Source organism: Pinus tabuliformis, chromosome 8, assembly GCF_031772625.1.
Source record: "Pinus tabuliformis cultivar Carrire ecotype Pingquan chromosome 8, CPIR1, whole genome shotgun sequence".
NCBI lineage: Eukaryota > Viridiplantae > Streptophyta > Pinopsida > Pinales > Pinaceae > Pinus > Pinus tabuliformis.
Window position 1 is genome coordinate 1,919,115,061 of NC_142294.1, and position 21,690 is coordinate 1,919,136,750.

Genomic DNA, 21,690 nt, shown 5'->3' on the forward strand with positions numbered 1-21,690 from the left:
GTTAAGGGAAAATTAAGTAGTGTGATTTGTCACTTAGATTGTACATTGCTTGAGATTTCATTGAAGAATTAAAGTAGTTGCTCTTGTTTTTAAGTTAATGTAGATGTCATTTTCAATCTCATTTTTATCAGCAGTATAGGTACTGGGCCAATGCCATTGGTCTTTTATTTGATGCTTTCATTTTTCCTTTAAGAGTTAATTTCATTTTAGTTGTTGTTCAAAGCTTTCGTGTAGATTACTTTTAAGCTTTAAGAAATCATCTAGAACTCATCACAATCACACACACCTCACTCACTTTATTTCATTTTCATCACATCACTGTAGGAGAAATAGACTTGAAAACAAACTTAAAAAGTTAAAAACGACAAAAGCTTAATAAATAGTTGCCTAAGTACATACAGTACCCATCACTTCATCAGCGTACGAGCCCCGGGTTGACATTTAAAAGTTGCAATTTAGACATCACTAAATTGACCAAACAAGAGGTATGGTAAATTAATAAAAATATAAATAAACGAGAGGTATGGTAAACAAATAAAACATTTTTTTATATTTACTCCATAAGTCACCTTATATTTACGAACACTCAAAAAATGGGTTATATTTAAGTGAAACCTATGGCCAAAATACTATGGGACAAATACCATGGACTAGATTGTTATTAATACCATGCAAAAAACCATTATTAACCCTAATATTAGAATTAATAAAAATAAAAATGGCACATGGTATTGACCCATGGTATTCACCTGGAATGTAGCCTATTTAAATGGGGGAATTAAACCAGCATGTAGCCTATGCTAAGATTCACTAGGACTTTACAAAGTTTTATTATTTAGTGAAAGACTCGCCAAGATCTTACAAGATTTTATAATTGAGTAAAATATTCGCCATGCCTGGTGAGAGATTCGCCAAAAAATTATATATACATATTATATTATTGATAAAATCACCTTCTATTTTTCCTATATACCATGGAGATTCGCCCATTTATTATATTTATAAATTTAGGGGGGGTTCTTAAAATTTTCCCTGCTTTGGAAGACTAATTGTTGTCACAATGTAATCTCCTTAATGATCATTTTGCTATCCTGTAACCTGTAAAAAAACTTGGCAGAAAGAAAACATAAGTTTGTTCAAGAAGAATTGCGCATTTCCTTCATGATTCTTACGCAAAAATTTCATACCAAATAAAACAGATTCAAGAATAATCAAAGTGTTGAAAGTAACTCAATTCATGATATCAATTTCAATCCATTCCTAAACAACCATGAAAAATAATACTCCCTGTTTGTGTGAGATAACTCTTAGAATTGTCTGTTGTGTTTGCATATTAGTGCGTGATAAAGCATACAACAGAAAGATGTGATGAGTTAATCCTCCAATGTTTGATAAAGCGATTTGTCAAATTTGTTTCCAAGTATTCCATTTTTTTATTTTCAAATCTGTGTGAATTTTTGTTTTTTTTTGTTTTTTTGTTTTTTTTTTTTTTTTATGTTTTTTTTTTTTTTTGTTTTTAAACAACAAATTTTAAAAAGAAAATATTAAAAGTAATAAGTAAATGAAAACAAAATTTTTTTATTATTTTTTATGTTGATTTTATTTATTTATTTAGATTTTTCTTTAAATAATAAATTAAAAACATAAATTTCTAATTTATTATTTAAGCTGAAAAAGTTTTTTTTTTTTTAAATCAACAAAAATTTATTTATTAAAACCTAATAAAAAAGCTATTACTAAAATAAAGTTAGTTTTTTTTTTTTTAATTAAAAATAAAAATAAAAATTATTTTTTGTTGTTTTGATTTTTTTTTTTATTATCCAAAATATTAAATAAATCAACACACAAAATATTTTTTATTTTTATTTAAATAAAATAAAAAAACAACACACAAAATATTTTTTTTTATTTTTATTTAAATAACAAATTAAAAACAATTGTTTTCAATTTATTATTTATGTTGATTTTTTTAGATTTTTTTTATTTGTAAATAATAAATAAAAAAACTAATTAAAAAAACAACAAACCGTAAACAAAAATGTTTTACAAAGCTCACAACCATGGCGCGCCGGCAATAATGATGGAAGGTCACACCCGTAGAGGTCACAACCGATCCTTTAGATTTATTCTTCGTCATCCCAGAAATGGAGGGCAATCTCCCACCGCTCGCAATCTCCAGGATAATCATCGAGGTGCATGGGCAGCTGCATTGCCTCCACGTCCACAGCATCTACTATCACCATCGGAAACTTATCCGACAGCCACCGATAAAACGCCGGAACACCCATCTTTTCACCTCCAAAGCCGTCATCCGTTAGTTTTTTCTGAAATGAAAAATTCATTAAGTGCGGCGTTTGTTGCGGTGGGAGACGCAGACGATAGCGATTTGGATTCGGATTTCTTCTGCTCCTCCACATTCAGATAGCGTTTACCATTACCTGCGCCTCAGCCTTGGCCTTGACTGCAGCAATTCCGCTTTCCCCGCCTCGTAGATGGCGTAAACAAATTTGATTCAGTCGATGATGATGGAGATTTTCGATAAACTCATTACCACCAGCAGTTGAGCTGAGCTGAGCAGTTTTGGGTTGCTGTCTCGAAACCATGTATCCAATGTTTCAACACAGTTAGCCCTCAATTGTTCACCAATGACCCACAAATCATCAGATACCAGTAGTTTGTGAAAACCATTTCAACTAGATCAATTGTAACCCGAAAGAATGGTCGTTCATTGTACATTTGCTACAGCACGAGAGAATAGTTCATAGACTTGCTCTTCAGTTGTGTAAAATGACAGATTCCCCACATAAACAGTAACAGAAGTGCGCAGTGCCTGATCAAATTCCTCTTGCATTCCATTAAATCTTTGATCTCTATATGTTGAAATCAGGGTTGGGTCCTTAAACAGAGTTGTCATGGTGAAAGGTGACCGGAAAATGCTTATGGTTCAACCCCCTTTTTTCGATTTTGCGGATCAACGGGTCTGAGACGAGGGTGTGTCCGAGGATAGCAAAGGAAAGCGGGAGGATTAGGGTTAGCGTGATGGCCCCGAGCTGTTTCATGCAGGAGCGAAGAATCTTGAATGCCTCCGACAGAATTCCCAACACACCCAGGAACTGCAGCTCCTCTGGCTCTCTGTCCAGCATCTTCGCTCGCTCAGCCGACTCGAACCCAGGGAATTTTTGTGAATTTCTGGATATTTCGAGCACCCAAATGGGGAATTCTAAGATTTGTTCGCGCAGGATGGGCCGGTATGAGATTGGCCTTTTACAGTTTCGTTTTCTGCGCCGACCTAGCTTTCCGTCGTTGTAATGGCGCTCCCGATGTTCATTCGACCATACTCCAATTCTGGTGTTGCAGAACGAAAATATTCAACGAATCTCGGGTTCTGGAAAACAATTGATCTATACTCCTTTGTAGAAACAACAACCATTTCGTCCATCAGTGCACGCCAGAGTGGCAGCAGTAAGTCGTTGGAAAGTTCTGAAACACAACTGTTCCTCACCAAATGACTGTTCTATGACTTCCCCTTGAACAGTGACCTCATTTATTCCAAAGATATGTGGACACCCTTATTATAATTTTAAAATGACCATCTTGGGTCATATTTAAAATTATCACCATTTCTAATCATCGAATTGTATGTGCAGGTTGAAGAAAGGTGGAAGGCTGAGCACTAAAGAATGAAGCCCGAATTTCAAACTGGCAAAGAAAAAGAAAATAATTTTTTTTTTTAATAAATGTTTTGCATTTTTTTTTTTAAATATCTAAAAAAACAAAAGAAATGGTTAGGTTTTTTTATTTTTTTTTATTTTTTAATAATAATATGTGTATATGTGATACATATATTATTATTAAAAAATTTTTTTAATTTTTTATTTTTTTTTTAATTTTTTTTATTTTTTAAATTAAAAAAAAAACTAAATTTCATCTAAAAATTTAAAGATGTTTTTTTTTCAGTCACAAAATTCTTTATTGTCTTTTTGCAAATAGTTCTCCAGCAAGAGTATGTTTATTTGAACAAAATCAATAGATTTTCTGATCTTCCTGATCGCACGAAGCGCAGGAAGAGAGCATACTAATCGCTTGATTTGTTTTTTATTTATGGAGGGGGGGTGTTTTTGAAAAGACAAAATTTAAAACTAGCTAAACACTAAATCATCAGAAAACTCAAACATGAATTCCCTTATGAAGATCCTGCTGTCACCAGGTCTCACAAGTTATTTTATCTAAAGAAAAATAAATACTGAATTAAATTCTAATGCCTAATACCTTAGCACCATCCCCGGCAACGACGCCAAAATGTTGGGCAATTTATTGGGCTTAAATTGCTGCATTAAATTATCAACCAGGGAAACTCGTAAGCTTGTGATGGTGCCAGCAATATATATGCAAGAGTAGGCAACTAACTCTATGTCTAGCGAAATTATTTAAGATTCAATACAATATGCAAGGGAAGAGGCTCCTAACTAAGGAGGTCCTGGTTGTCCTTCCCTACAGTATCATAGAGAAATCATTCATAAAACCAGAAACTTGAAATAAAGACAAGAGAATGAACTTAATTATTGTTCAGATTCAAGTAGAGAGAGAGACTAACTTAGTCTCTTGATTGCCCTCTCATGTACTAATCCAAACTAAACTAAGAGTCATTCATAAGCATAAGAAATGAAATAACTTGAAACATAAAAGCAAAAGGATGAATTTCAATTATCATGTGAATCAAATGGAGAGAGAGCCTAACTTAGACTCTTGGTTATCTCCTCATATGATACTTGAAACATAAAAGCAAAAGAATGAATTTCAATTATCATGCAAATCAAATAGAGAGAGAGCCTAACTTAGACCCTTGGTTGTTCTCTCATATGCTGATAAGATTCTAATTTAAAACTCATTCATCAATCACAAACAAATCCTCAAACATCTAAGCAATTAAATGAAATAAGATCTAATATGAAATAACATGTTCCTTTGATCCTTCTAGAGTGAGCTCAATTCTCCTAAGAACAAAGTGACAAGCTATTCCATATACTACACTAAGACAATTTATATCTAAAACTACATAATGGAAATATATGTACAACTTATATCTATAACTACATAATGGAAATATATGCAAAATGAAGCTTTATTCTATTCCATCATAAGTTGGATACATGCTCTAAGAGTCCTCTCTTTTGGAATGGAGGAGGTACTCCTATTTATACAATAAGATCAGATAACAAACTCATAATGATGATCCACTAATCTCTCTTTTAGTTCCATACATTTCTCAACCAATGGTGACACATAACCTTATCCTCCATGATCTTCTTCATGAGGTCCATGATCTTCTCCATGAGGGTTATCTTTATCAAATTCGAATTTGATCATTCAAGGCCACATAAAGATGCCCTGGAAGCTTCCTTTGTACCTACACATGTCAACAAACTCATTCTAATTGTTAGGTATAAGTATAAGCATACTATTTTCTAAAGTTTAGCCATAAATTCACTTAAAAATGTTAAGAATTAATAAACTTTGGAAAAGCATAGTTATAACCCAATAATGAGGTAAATGGAATGATATGGAGGTGGAATGGAGGTGACATGAAGGTAAAATGTGAAGATATTGGTGAATAATGGAGTGAAAATAGGGACTATTTTGAGGCCCAACAATAACTTTTGGAGGTAGAAGCTTGAGATGTTTCTCCATTATATCCCAGACCTGTCTTGATTAGTGGAGAACGCTGCACATTGATAATCTCATCCAGAGTTTCATATCCTTTAACAAATTTAAGATTAATAGCTTTTGTTTTCTCAGTCTCCTTTCTAAGACAAACAATTTCACATTCCAATTTCTCAAGATGTTTTTCCCTTTCAGCCAGTTTGATATTGTAGAGAATCAATAATTGCACTTTTCTCTTATAAGCAGATTTTGAGATTAGTCATCTCTTCAGAAAAACCTTCTACATCTATAGCATCCATGTAGTCATCATCTTTAAAAGCCATTAAAAGTTTATATTTATTACCTCATTCATGTTCGTCACTATTTGAAAGTCCATCACTATCTTCATGAGTGTAATAGCTTTTCTTATTTGCATTCTGTTTCTTGTTCCATCTAACATGTTCCTTCCCTTTGTCAATCTTATCCTTGTGAGGACATTTGGCAGCATAGTGACCGACTCTTCCACAAGCAAAGCATTTGAAAGTTAACTTACCTCGGAACCGTCCAGTACCTCGTTGAAGATTTCTGACAAAATTTGATTCTTCTTCTTCTTCTGACATGTGTCCTGACTCATAGTACTCACCTTTTCCTGAAGCCTTGAAGGCAACTTCTCTCCTGTCTGATGGTCCTCCTTTCCTCATTTCATAAGCAGTTAGAATACCGTGCAGCTGTGAAATTTTAAGGCTTTGTAGATTCTCCTTTTCTTCTATTGCAGAAACTTTAGATTCAAACCTAGGGGACAAATATCTTAGAACTTTTTCAACCACAACAGCCTCTTTTATTTCTTCACCCAATTTTTTCATACAATTCACAATCTCATCTACACGAAGAAAATAGTTAGCCACACTTTCATCATTATACATCTTGAGATTTTCATACTGAATCCTGAGGGTTTGAAGTTTTGCTTGTTTTACCTGATCATCTCCTTCATAGCTTAGGACAATCTTGTCCCATATTTCTTTTGTTGATTTTAACTGCATAACTTTCATGAATTCTGATTGAGATATACATCCCAATAGAGTATTGTCCGCCTTTGCATTTGTTTCATATTTCTTCTTCTCAGCCGCATCTGTAGGAGTTTCTGTTGGAAAAGTATATCCTATATCTATGATATCCCAGACTTCTGTACCCAATGATTGAAGATAGGCAGTAACTCTTACCTTCCAATATATGAAGTTTGTCCCATCAAAAACCGGTGGCCTGATTGATGCTTCCCTCTCATAGTTGCTCATGATGAAGGATCTTCCTTCAAGCGATCAAGCTTCTTCAAAAGGACCTGCTTTGATACCAATTGTTGGAAATAATACTGAGAGGGAGGGGGGGGGTGAATCAGTATTATTATGTCAAATATTCCTTTTTCAAAATCAACTGCTATACGCTACTTCAGTTAATTAAACCCGTGTATATACGCATTAATGCAGAAGAAAACCCGTGTATACAATGCAAACTTTTAATTTACTTTATCTTTCTGATGTTGATTGTTAATCTGTGATTCAGAAGAAAATAACCAGAAACAGTAAAGCAGAGCAGAAAGACAATCGCACACAAGAACACAAGATATAAGGTGGAAACCCAATGTGGGTGAAAACCACCTGCTGCAATTCATCTCTATCTTTTCTTTAATTAGAAACTTCTTTTTACAAATGTACTGGTGTAGTCCTTTTACCAGTACGCAGGCTGCAACCTACGGAGAGCTACAACTCTCTCTCGTTTTCCAGCTTCTCCTGGAAGGGAGCTACAAACCCCTTAGCTCTTGCACTAGCCAAGATACTAGTACGTAGGTGCTAGCCTACAGAAGGCTACAACCTTCTCTTTCTTTCAAGGACCACGCTTCATAAATTTTCAGACTGGATCCATAAATAACATCGATCAACCATCAAGAATTTCTGCATCAACCAATCACCTTTTCACCAAAACCTAAATCAACATAAACACCTCTCTGACGACTGTACCCAGATCACAGTAACAGTACCACACACCAAAACTGAACCCATAACACTCCAGCAATAAACAGAAGCAACAAAAACACAACTCAAAATGTATATGCTACTTTAATGGCCTAAAACCTGCATGCATACGCTTTTGTGTATGGAACAAGCTGCGTATACGCTTGTTTTCCTTCACTGAACCTGCATATATACGCGCATTAGCTGAACTAAACCTGCGTACAGATCTAGAAACATAATTCACTCTTTCAAGTACTGATTAACCCAGATTATCATATTTATAGATCACGCATGTGCCAGATATAACAGATCAAAATCATGCAAATATATTATTATTCAAGCCAAGAGATTATGACCCATCAATAGAACTTATCCTTCTTTTCGCTAAGGTTCCTCCTTCATTCAGATCCAGATCTGCTCCACAATGCTAATCACCAATATTTCAGATCTCGTACATTATCAGATATTCAATAATAATTCAGAAAATCCCTTGCCACATGATCTCCTTCCTCTTATATAGTTTTAGGCCTTCCACAATACCACGGTCCAGAACCATAATAACAATACCAAGGGCCCAAAACTTGGGGTCAACTCTTCTGATGAGATACCATGGTCCACAACCATAGGTTCAAGTTCCAAGGACTAACAACCACGGACCAAAAATAAGTTTTCCACCATGTACGTGCTTTTATGTGCATAAAAGTGCGTGTATATGCATACGTGACTTCTGAAAGAATAACCCGCGTGTATACGCATCTTCGGCAAGGTGTACCTGCGTATACAAGATTTCCTTCATTCTGAGCACCTGAACTGAGATCTGTCACCAAAGTGAGTTGCCATCAAGGACAACACCTGTACCATAGCGCCACACCTGTGCCAAAATGCCAACAAAGAAGTGGGCCGGTGGCTTACCAGCTCGCAGGTCCCAAGTCACATCCGATTCCACAATGTCTTCCATGTCTCTATGTTAAAAAAATATGTTTATGATCCTAAAAATGTGATCAGATGGCAGGATATACAGGTGAGGATTATTACCAGTAGACCAGTCTAAAAGTTTACTTTAAGAGAGATTGATTTGGAATATTGCATGTTGTAGGTCGAACCAGAAGGAGAAGTCTTGGTCGAGCCACTGAGCATCCTCGACTGGAGAGAAGTACAGCTGTGGAAGCGAGCTATTACCCAAGTTAAAGTGCAGTGGCAGCACTTTAGGCCTGATGAGGCCACTTGGGAAGATGAAGAGCTCATGAAAAAGGCTCACCCAGAGCTGTTTATGAACATCAGACATCGGGACGATGTCCAATCTCAGGAGGGGGAGATGTGATGTCCCGGGAAAATGTAAATATTTGATTTTTCACTGTGGTAAAGACATAACTAAATATAACACTGTTAACAGTTTGAAAAATTAATAGTATTTTTATTATTGCTTTTCTTTACATATATATATTGGGGAAAAGACAGTTGTTGAAACTACAACCAAAACTACCTCCCCTAACTGGAAGGCTTCCAGACAAAAGGAGTGGAGGAGGCAAAAAACCTGCACTGTAGGGATAGGCAGAGGAAGATAGAGGCTAAGTTTGGTGATGACCAAATAGCCAAGCACTGAGTGCGTTCTTGTTGAGGATAGTGATCCTGCAAGAGAAATATATGGGGGAGACTCTGGTCTTGAAAGACGAGTCTCACAGTTGGGTCAACAAAAGAGAAGCAGTAGGAATCCAGGCGAACCTCTCAGGAGTCTTATTCGCCAGGAGGAGACCAGGTAAGTAGGAAAATTCCTTGGATATCTATTAAATAATCTGTTAAATTTCCCTAGCAGAAAATGTGCTAAATATTTTGTATGTAACTGCTCAGAAAATGAATGAAGAGGCCTGGTTTATTTTGATGATTAGCAGATAACTGTACATAGACAGTGTTCTCCTACCTCTCTATTAAATGCAAGAGGAGAAATTAGAAAATATTTAGTGGCAGAAACAACCTTGAGTGAGGAAATTCGGTAGCATAGGTTAGGGTCTGTGGCCCTAATCATACAAACCTCTTAGGGATAGTGAATATAACCATAGGCTGCAGATACTACAGTTCAGTAGTAACAAAGATAAGAGCATAATCGAAACCCATGAAATTACAAATGTGACTACTTATGCTTGAAACAGAAGTAAACCTGCGCAACCAGTATTTTGTTCTCCTAGGAAAAATTCTTGCTAAAACTGAAGGAAATGTTGTCATGCGGCTAAGAGAAAATAATAAAATGGAATAAAATCATAAGCATGGAGGGTTGACATTCAAACCCTGGAATCGTTATCGATTCTAGCTTGCGGTTAAAGCAAGGCAAGAGACCCGGATGGGTTATATTAAATTATCGATGGGTAGAAATTACAACAGAGTCATATGAAGAGGGCCGATCGAGTTGAGGGAGGTTTCTGGGCAACTTGTGGTCTAAGAGTCTAAATATATGTTGGACCTCTAACAAAGTTATGAGGATAGAGGACATGATACTAGGCGTATTCAAAGTGAACAATCAGAAACCCTATCGTGTCATAGGATAAAACCCTAGGGAGGCTGGAAGAGACCTTGGAAGGGGTTTTGGTGGCCACTGTTACAATTAACAGACAAACAAATTATGACCCGCAATAGCGTTTTAGGGAAGCCGAGAAGTAATAATGTCATGTAAAACACAGACGTTCAATTATACATATATAAACGACCCTCTTTCTATAAATTATTACTCGCATACATATAAGTCTTGAATCTATTGCTTCCCATATTATTCATGCATATGGATTTTTCACAGACATAAAACAAAAGGAATAGAAATATTGTACGTGGGAGGTACCTCAGAATTGAGACAGTAAAATATCCATTACATGCATCATTTGGAAGAAAAGATAATTATATAAACCAGAACTGAGATACAAAACCATTCATGTCGGAAATCATATGGACTGGACTTAGGTCTGAACACAAAATCTGTTAACTAGCAAATAGTCCAACTTAAGGGCTCCTGGACTGTGAAACAAGAAAAGCCATATAATGTTCAATAACTTATGGGGCTCAACCCCAGAAAGTTCACCACAGAATACAAAGAACTCGACAAAATGTTTATATTACTACAACTGACATGCTCAAGGGAGATTTAGGCCAGAACCACATCCGAATGACCAACCCTCCAGCCAGGACAGTCGTGGCCTCTTAAACCATAAAACTAAGCAGCAAGATCGTAGAATGGCACTGTTCTAGGTTTTGAAATGCAATACCTCGGGAGCTTGAAACAAAAAAAGGGGTCCATAACCCTTGCCAGGTTGTGCACTTACACAAAAATAATTCAACCCATAACTATGTTCACTTACCCAGGGGTCTCCGCATGAAGCAGATAGTCCAGGAGGTCGTGACCATCCCCTGAGTTGTGCTTGCATTCCCTAGCCGCGTCCACTCCTCTTCCATTCCGGAAACAAATAAGGAAGACAGTTAAAAACATGTCACTGTGTATTGTCAAGGAAAATTAAAGAAAAAAAAAGAAATGGACAGAGGCAGATGGTGAGTATTTACACAAGCCATGTAGACCATTGAAAATGTTGACAACCCAGAAACTAAATCGAAACCCTGCGTCGGAACCAAAGGATTACCGATAGCTACTATCACAGTAGAGGCAGAGCGGAGCTAAAGCAAGGACGAAGAAACAATGAGCCAAATGAACCACACCACCTAGGTAATGAGTACAAAACCCTTGGTTCGCTGATCAACCCTTGGATTTGCCAACCAAATTCTCCACTTTTGATGACTGGAGGATCCCGAGGAGCATAAATGCTGCTGGTACTCTTGCCCTTGCCACACCACCAAGACAGAGCTCGGATTAAATACTAGGCTAGGTAGAAAGCGCAAGTGAGTGCAAAAAGGTCAGTGGAACAGTGTCACTTTATTACCAAAGCCTATCCTGTTATCGGAACATTTTCCGAGCACCGAATACTATACATTGTAACAAGGTAACATCATATGTAACAACCAGCCGACGGGGAAGATAATAAAAGTCAACAAAGCAATTTTATAACAAAGTAAATTTTATGTGCTGTAGCGGGTACGTGACACTGAGATTCAAAACTAATTGGATATGTGAAGATTGAGAATTTATTCGACATTGTTATATATATTTTTTGTGTAATTAAAATAACACTTTCAATGTTATTATTCTATTATAAAATTATTATATTATCAGTATGATTTAAATTTATTTTTATAAAGTACTTCTGAATGTTTTTTTTTAACATTGTTTTAAGTTATTCTACTTTCATTAAAATAAGACATTTATCAAATGTCACCATTATTATAATAATTATATGACTTTTTTTTGTTATAAATTAAATTTTACAAAAAAAGAATCAGTTATTCTACTCTCACTAAAATAAGACTCTTATCCAATGTCATCATTATTTTTTTTTTCTCTGTGAGACTAGGCTAATTTATATTACAAAAAACAAAAATTACAGCAAAATTACACCAGGGCCGTGGCCCTGCATCTCCAGCAAGATTGTCTCCATGAAAGACCCTTCTGAGTAGCATCATTACAAAATTGAATCGACACAGTAAGCTTGTAAACCGCCACAATGGACATGTGAACTGACACGGTGGATTGACAAACTGACACAATGGACACATTGACTGACACGGTGGACACATAATCTGACATGGATGACACATAGACAGATTGACAAAGAGAGCAGTAAATCGACAGAGAGCTTGAGAGGCAAACAGAGAGTTGCTTTCCTGGCAACGGTAGACAGATTGACAGCGGAATTAGTCCTCATCGGTTGTATGGGGTTCCTCCTTCGCCGGTCCTTTGAGCTTCTGCGAGACCTCCATATCCTTCGCCTGCCCTTTAAGCTTTTGCGAGACCCCCATTTCCGAGCACAGCGTCCGCTGAACCGGCTCACTAGGGCCAGCTTCCTCAGCTTGAGTTGCTGGGGGTGAGTCAGCTTTGGTAGGCCTCCGCATATCTACCACGGGAACCTGCAAATCAACCACTGGCACGCCCAAATTGTCCAGAGGCCCTCTGTGATTATTACAGTGTTCCACCATGACTGAAACGATAAGAGTGTTATTCTCCAGCGTGCAAGGAATTCGATAACGAATAGCCGGGTGCTCCAAATGCCCGCATTCTGGAATTTCTCCCCACCCATGCACAGTGCCACGTCCAACAGGTCTGTTTGAGCCTCTGATATGCTCATAAGCAATTTCCGCCAAGGAGGAGGGCGAATTGACTGGGCGCTGGGTGGCAGAGCGGCCCCTAGAACCTCCCCTGCGACTGCTCATCCTGAGCCTCTCCCTTTGCATTGTCAAATTAACCTTCGGACCAGAATCCCACTGAGAATTTGTGCTCTGAACCAGGGAATGTTCCTCCTCTGCCAACGTCTGCTCGGAATTGTTGCAGGAATGAATCCAGGCGACCGGGGGAGCGTAGATAACGAGCGCCATTTGCCTCGAACTCAGCTGCACAATGAATGCCCTCTGAACCAGCCATAAAACCAGCATTGAAGCCAAGTTTGCGGAGCCTCCCATCACATTTAATGCCTCTGCGCTCTGGTGTGTCGTGGCTCGTCCGGGCTTACATCTGCCCACGTGACGAGCCCCTTCCGACACCTGCCTATCGCGCGATGTCAACACCCGCATCCGGGAGAGGGAAGTCTTTTTGCACCAGAGAGATGCAGTCTTTTTTGAACTGAACATCATCAACCTTATCCAAGGAACCTGAGAAGTAGGGTGTCGACTGTAACACTCCATGATTTGCCATTCTATCTGCTACCTAGTTAGCAGTTCTCCTTACATGATGGAAGGATGTGTTATGGGGGTCATGAAGCTTTTCCTCCACGGATTCCAATCGGCTTAGAAGCCTCCAGCTTGCTGTGATCTTGACTGCTTTGGCCCCTGCCTGTATTCTTTTAGCCACCTCTATGAGTATAAGAGAATCGCCTTCAACTTCAAGAGGGGAGAAGTGGTGTTGTTCAGCGAGACATATTCCTTTCCAGAGACCTTCCAGTTCTGCCGCATTGTTTGTATCTATGCCTAATGAGCCATAGTATAGATGTGCCACTTCTCCTGTGTGTCGTCTGATGACTCCCCCAAATCCTGCAGGGCCAGGGTTACCTTTGGCAGCGTCGTCGAAGTTTAGCTTGTAAGAGTTGAGTGCAGGTGGGGACCATGAAGATTGAGAGGCGGGTCTGATGGATGGAGTGGCAATAACCTTGTTTAAGGCTGAGAGATCAGGATTCCATTCTTTCAGAATGCGGCGCTCTAGCTGAGTTTCGGGCATGTCATTATCATTCCAGGCCCTGATGGTCAGGGTTTCTTGAATGCTTTTTTTGAGGATGAGCCAGAGTTCGTTTATAGATCTGGATGTATTGTTGAAGATTCTGTGGTTGCGCTCCTTCCAGAGGGTCCAGTACAGAAAGCCTAGTATAATACTCCACAAAGAGTTGAGAATCTGACTTTTGAATGGTTCTTTGGCCCAGTTCCTTATATTTTCCGTTATATCCGTTTGTCTTTGGGTGACTCTCATGTTGCAGTTGTCCACTTTCTCCCAGAGCTGCGTTGCTAATGGGCACACTTCCATTAGATGACTGATTGTTTCGCAATTAGTGTTGCAGTTTGGGCATCTAGAAGGCCCGACAAATCCTCGTTTTAACAGATTATCCCATGTGAGAATGCGTTTTTTGCTTAATAGCCATAGGAAGGTAGATATCTTGGGCCATAGCCCTGAGTGCCAAACTTGATCCCAGATTTGATCCTTGACCGCCGGAAGATTGGAATAGCGCAGGTGATGGGCTTCCTTTGTAGTGAATGTTCCTTTGGTTGTGTAGCCCCATCGGAGTTTATCCTGCTGCTCGGAGTGGCGGATTTTCCTGCTTGTGAGTTCCTGATCGATATCTGTATATTGTTCTCCCTGCCAATCTATTTGCCAGAGTCGTGCTGGTTTCCATGTCTGAAAGTCATGCTGTGTGGATGGCTGCCAAAACTGATGTACCTGTGTGATGCCCTCTTGCTTCATGTGCTCTTGCCAAAGAGGTTTATGAAACAAATTTGCAAGTTTAGGTAGTTGCTGCCAGGAGTCCTCCCAGAACCTGGCAATTTTGCCTGAGTGTATTTCCCAGAAGCTATGTGCTTGTATGAAGCTGCTTTGAGTTTTTGCATTATTCCATATGAGAGATCCCTGTGCTGTGGGGTTGATTCGGATGAGGTCACTCCATTGGCTGCCGTTGGCATATTTTGCTTGCCATAATTGAGCCCATGGGGTATTTGGCTTGGAGACCCAGTTCCACTAAATTTTTTCTCCCATTGTGTTATTGCTTTGAAGCGGGTCCCTTAGGCCTAATCCGCCTTCTGATTTGGGTTTACAGACCTCTGACCAATTGACAAGAGCCCACTTCCGGTTCAGGCTTGTGGAACCCCAGAGAAAGTTGCGTTGAAGATTGCGAATAGCTTTCAGTACCCCTTTTGGAGCTGCCAGGATCGAGAACAGATATAGCGGCATTGCTTGTAGGACTGATTTGATTAGAACTAGCCTACCTGCCAGATTTAAAGCTCGGAAAGTCCAGGATGAGAGTTTTGATTCAAGTTTATCCAAGAGAGTCCGCCATGACACCTGCTTAATAGCTGAGTCTGAAAGAGGAGCTCCCAGATATTTGGAGGGCAGATGGGAGATTGTAAATCCCAGAATACGGGCAATATTCCTCTGCGTGGAGGGAGGGGTATTGAAGAAGAAAAGTTGAGATTTTGCAGCATTGATGGAGGTGCCAGAGGCCTCAGAGAAGAGGGAGAGAAGTGATTTGAAAGCAGAGGCTTCTTTTGCGGAAGGGTGTCCGAAGAGCATGGTATCATCAACAAATTGCTGATGAGTTTGAGGAGATCGACCATGGAGAGAGATGCCTTTGAGAATTTGAGAGGAGACTGCCGATTTGAGGAGCCTGCTGAGCCCTTCAGCCATTAAAACGAAGAGGAAGGGTGACAGAGGATCCCCTTGTCGGATGCCACGTGAGGGCCGAAAGGGAGTAGAGGGAGAGCCATTCAGAAGGACAGAGAAGCTGGGAGAAGAGATTAGGTTCATGATCCATCTTGTCCAGGTTACATTGAATCCAAAAGCTAAGAGCATTTTGTGAATGAAATTCCAGCTAAGCTTATCAAAGGCTTTAGAGAGGTCTAATTTAAGGAGCATACCTGGTTTTTTGAGAAGCTTTAGAGAATGAATGACTTCGTTGGAAAGAATTATTCCATCCATGATTTGCCGCCCTTCAACGTAGCCTGTCTGTTCTGGAGAGATGAGCAGTGGAAGGAGCGGTTTGAGTCGATTCGCAATGACCTTTGAAATAAGTTTGTAGATCACATTACACAGCGCTATTGGTCTATATTTCTCAGGTTTGTTTGATGCTGCTTCTTTGGGTACCAAGGCTATGAAGGTAGAGTTGAGGGCTGGGAGGACCCAGTGCATGCTTCGGGATTCCTCCACTAAGTCCCATACTTCAACTTTGATGAGTTCCCAAAATTCATGAAAGAAATTTGCGGTGAATCCGTCAGGCCCTGGTGCCTTGCCATCTTTGAGCTGAGCCATAGCTTCTTCTACTTCCTTTAAGGTAGTAGTTTGGAGCAATTTGTTGTTGTGATCCTCATTTATAATTTTTGGAATATGCTGCGTGATAGCGCTGATTGCTTCATCCCTGTTTCCTTCAGGTTCTTTGAGAATGTCCTTGAAGTATCCTGTAAATTCTTTTTCCATGTCTTCATGAGCCTCAATTCTTTCACCCTGTTGATTGTTGACAAAGGTGATGTTGTTGTGCATACGCCGTTGTATGGTGGTTTTGTGGAAAAATTTTGTGTTTTTCTCTCCATCTTTGAGCCAGCTGATTCTAGATTTTTGTCGCCATAAAGTTTCCTCTTGTTTTTGGCATTCTTCAATTTGATTCCAGAGGATCTACTCCTGTTGAGTTTGTTCGTCTGTGCGGCCTTCCAGGATGAATGTTTGTTGTAGAGCTTTCATTTGCTGTTCCAATTTTTGTTTGCTCTCCTGTATATTGCCAAAATGAGTTCGATTCCATACTTTAAGGACTTGTTTCATATTCTTCAGCTTTTGTTGGAACTGGTACATCTTAGCTCCCGCAGGCGGGGTGTACGATGCCCAAGCATTCTTGACCACTTCCTTGAAATTGGAGTTGTTGAGCCAGAAAGCCTCGAACCGAAAGGGTCTATTGCAACGATTGCCTGGTCTGGACCATTGGAGCAGAATCGGCCAGTGATCTGAGCCTCCTTGGGGAATGATTGAGGCATTAAAGTCCCCTCCAAGGTGGATCACATTGTCTGAAATTAAGAATCGATCTAGCCTTGAGGCGATGTGGTGAGCACCTCGGCGCTTGTTGGACCAGGTGAAGGTGCCATTGGAAGTGGGGATATCCATGAGCTGATTATCTTGTAGGAATTGCTTGAGGCCGCTACTGTCACTATCGAGCCTGGTTCTGCCTCCTTGTTTTTCTTCCAAGGATTTTATTATATTGAAGTCGCCTCCTCCAATCCATAAGGGGAAATGTCTATTGTGATTGAGAGCGGAAATCGTGTCGAGGATGTCCAATTTTTGCTGGATTATCTGCGGGAAGTAGACATTGGTGAGATGCCCATGGATGTTGGTTCCGATGAGGTGGAAGGTGGCTTGAATTATATGAAGAGTGGCGTGAAAATTATCTAGTGAAACAATCTGCCGGTTCCATAGGATGGCTAGATCCCCTGAAGCCCCAGAGGCATCTACTGATACTGAGCTGCTGCCTGCCCATAATTTATTGCTTAGTCGGTCTATCACTGCACTGCTGCTTTTTGTTTCTTGAAGGAAGATTATAGCCGATTTTTCTTGCATTATTAGGTTTTTGATCATTCTGTGTTTAGAGGGACTGTTAAGTCCTCTTACATTCCATGAAATGAGCTTCATGTAGATTGAGATTTGGGTTTATAGAACTTGGTCAACTTGGGGAATTGCCCCGAATCCATCAGTATTTCACCTACTATTATGGTTCTTTGAAGATCTGTTTTTCTGCCCCTTTTCTTTGTATCTTTGAGGATCTTTCTTCCATCCCAGTGACTGCCTCCTTATATTCCCAAGCTTTTATGGTGCTGCACCTTGGAAAGGACTCCTTCAAGTTTGTCTATTTGCCATGGGGGGATGGAGTTGTACTCTTTTTGTTTGCATGCTTTCTCCAGTTTGGAGATGTCTAGCTTGGAGATTTCAAGCTCTTCTAGATCTACGTCTTCCGGATCCTCCTCCATCTCGATTGGAGTATTGAGGTCCTCCTCCTCTGCAACTGCATGAAGGCTCATGGCTAGAGCTGCATCAAAATCCATATCTGAAGCTTGTTGAGTTTCTTCCAATACAGTTTTCCCCTTGGAAGGGAATATGGGACCCAGATCTGTAATCACTTTGGCTTTCTCCATGGATGGGGTGGGAGCAGAGATGGAGGATGCTGGGTCAGAGGAGAGCAGGGGGTTGGAGCGGATATGAGAAGGCGAGGGTGGAAGCGGCTGATCCGGGATATCAGAGATGGGGCTGTCTTGATTATCATGCGAGGCAAGAACAGAGAAGCGATTCTGGGGGTTCGCTTGAAAGGCTTGATCTGGAGCTGCTTGGTTTTTCTTGGCATGCCTGCGGCGGGTGGGGACTTTGGTGAAGCCTTCTGAGTCCTTGTTGGGGTCATTAGAAGGAGCCTTGGACTGAGCATTGAAGGGACAGTCGCGGAAAAGGTGGCCATGCTCATGGCATTTTCGGCAACGGAAAGGGATGTGCTCATAATCTAGAGTTTGTTTCCATTCATAGTCATCGTGATAGAGACTTACCGTGTCTGCAAGGGTCTTGGTCAGATGCATCTGGACGCAGATCCTAGCATATGAGGTATATTTGCGTGTCTTTGTTTCTGTTGCTACTTTGATGAATTTCCCCAGTCTGTTGCCAATGTCTGCCAATGTTTCTTCTCTCCAGTATTCCACAGGAAGGGAATACATTCTTATCCAGACAGGGGCCCAACTGAAGTCTTCTTTATCAGGGTTGAATCGAGGCTTCCATTCCGTTAGATACAAGCCTGAAGAGTTAAAGAAGTATGGGCCTCCTTCGAATATCCTTGTTTTGTCCTCTAAACAGTTGAAGATGGCTGTGAAGAAGCCTTTCGGACCAAGTTGCAGAGTTACTTGTCCTTTGGGCTTCCATTTTGAAGCTATCCATCCTTGTAAGGCTTTTCCTGTGGGCCAGAATCCCAAGAACTTTCCTATGAGTGCATAGTCCTGCATGAATTGGATTTCCCCATTGATGCGATGGCTGGGCAGTTCGACCCTGATCGGTTCTGCAGCTTTTGGAATGCATGTAGCTGAGGTTACCTTTGTCGGAGGTGTCTCTGTTTTAGCGTGCTCCTTGTCGCCTTCGTTGTCCTCTTCATTCTGAACTGAATACGTCTGTTCCCCATTCGTTCTTTGCTTATCGTTCTCAGATTCTCGTCCTGTGCCTGCGGGGTGCAGAATCACAGGCTTCTGCGTCTTGTCAGCTGAAGTCGGGTCCTTTGGAGGGGAGGCAGAGCTCTCCCCTCCTGCAGCGAGTGCCATAGGTGGCTATCAGTGATGGAGCCTGCGGCGGCGATGGCAGGTCTGTTCAGCGGCAGCTAGGGTTTGGAGGCAGCAGCTGGTGAATCGCATCAGAGCCAGTTTTCCTAGGATTTTTTTTTCCAATGTCATCATTATTATAATAATTATATAATTTAATTTTTTTTATAAATTAAAATTTGCAACTTTTTTCAATTTCTATTAAATAGAAATATTAAGAATTTATTAAGAATTAATTTAAGTCTAACTGTTCTCACCATAATAGGACTCTCTTATTAAATGTTATTATTATTTAAATTTATTTTTATAAATTAAATTTTAATATTTTTCCAACTACAATGAGATATGGATATTAAGAATTTATTGGACTTTGTTTTAAGTTGCACTAGTGTCATTCATATGACACTATCATCAAATGTCATTGTTCTTTTTAAAAAATTAATAGAATTTAGTTTTATCTTTATAAATTAAATTTTAAATATTTTTCAACTACAATTAGATGCAGAGAATGCACATTTATTGGACATTATTTTAAATTTGTCTTGTGTAATTAAAATAACACATTCAATGTTATTATTTTATTATAAAATAATTATAATATCAATATGATTTAAATTTATTTTTATAAAGTAAATCGCAAAGTCTTTTTTAACATTGTTTTAAGTTATTTTAATCTCACTAAAATAAGATTCTTATCCAATGTAATCATTATTATAATAATTGTCTCATTTTTTTATTTTCTTTTATAAATTAAATTTTACAACTTTTTTCAATTATTCTACTCTCACTAAAATAGGACTCGTACCAAATGTCAACGTTATTATAATAATTATATGATTTTTTTCTATCAATTGAATTTTACAATTTTTTTCAATTTCAATTAAATAGAGATATTAAGAATTTATTAAGCATTAATTTAAGTTTATTTAACCTCACCATAGTAAGACTCTCTTATCAAATTTCATTATTATATAAATTTATTTTTATCAATTAAATTTAATATTTTTTCGACTACAATGAGATATGGAGATTAAGAATTTATTGGACTTTGTTTTAAGTTGAACTAGTCTCATTCAAATAACAATCTTATCCAATGTCATTATTGTTTTTTAAAAATTAATATAATTTAGATTTATTTTCATAAATTAAATTTTAAATATTTTTTCAACTACAATTAGATGTGGAGAATGAGAATTTATTGGACATTGTTCTAGGCTAATATCCTCTCACCAAAATAGGATTCTTACAAAAAAAAAAAATCATTGTTTTATTATAAAATTATTATTTTTTTTTATTCTTATTTTATTTATTTATTATTATTATTATTATTATTTTTTCTGAGTAAGGTTAAATCTATTAAAAAAGAGGAAAAATATTTACATAAGGACCGAAGTGAGTGCATTGCTCTGAAAAGAGCCAAAATTCCCAAGAAAGCAGATATGAAACCAGTAGAAGAACCCACGCAGGGGATCGAGATGAAGCTTTTCTGGAGAACCACATGAACCCAGAAAGCAAAAACATAGCCAGACCATCACCTTTCTGCAACAGAACTATAGTAGACATGCCCGAAATAAACCATTACAAAACCAAAAGACAAACCCACGTCAGTGAGAACAAACTAGTCACCAGGCGGTTCTTCCACAATTGGGCACCAACCAAATCTCGCACATCATCAACAGGAGCAGCGTTCTGATTGGAGGGTCCGGGATCCACTGGCACCATCTCAGCATCCTGAGTGCTGCATCCTGGGCCTTCCTGAGCATGCAGCGCCGCCACTCCAATGCTGAATTGAATCGCAGAGGAAGGACCAGCAACTACTCCCGAGCCCCCCGGATGCGAATCTGAGCCTTCCAAGTAAGTTGTTTCATAGAAGAACACGGATATGTGGGCAGTTATCTGAGGCCTATGCAGAGGGCTATTGAAAGTGAAAATGGCTGAGCCTGTCAAGGATGGAGGCCCACGATAATGGCTGGAAGCCTGCCGTCTCCCGCGCCCACTTCGGGTTCCAGGATAACAATGAGTGAAAAGTTCACTGGTGGGGGCGGGCGAGTCCGAGGAAGAACCAGTTGGAGTGTGCGGGGGTTGCCCTCTGCGGCACCCCATTCTCTGACGTAGACGAGCCATTGAAGAAGGGGTAATGGGAAGGTTGCAGTCCGCCTGGTCCTCAGAACAACAAATGTGCGGGGACCCGGGAGAATGCCTTAGAGTACCAAATAGATTGCCTAGACCAATCTCCCTCCCTCCCAACTTGAAGACTGAGCAGAAGACGAGATTGTGGAACAGGGGGACGCAAACTGTAAAAGGATTACTCAGACGCATTCCATAAGAGCCAGCGGCTAGGACAGAGAGAACAAGATAGTAAACCAACCTGAGAATCTTCAAACTTAGACCCAGAGCCCTCCCATGGAAAGATATGTGCCAAAGGAGCTGTGCTTGGAAGGCA

General features: G+C 39.3%; 1 protein-coding gene across 1 annotated transcript; it reads right to left on the bottom strand.

Moving 5' to 3' along the window:
- Nucleotides 1-16,593: 16,593 nt before the first annotated feature.
- Nucleotides 16,594-17,523, bottom strand: LOC149244163 (uncharacterized). The gene has a single exon (XM_089371455.1). The coding sequence runs from the start codon at nucleotides 17,521-17,523 to the stop codon at nucleotides 16,594-16,596; it is 930 nt and encodes a 309-aa protein (XP_089227581.1).
- Nucleotides 17,524-21,690: the final 4,167 nt, after the last annotated feature.

Coding starts and splice junctions, on each gene's coding strand:
- LOC149244163 (XM_089371455.1), bottom strand. CDS start 17,523: ATGCAAGAAAAATCGGCTATAATCTTCCTTCAAGAAACAAAAAGCAGC.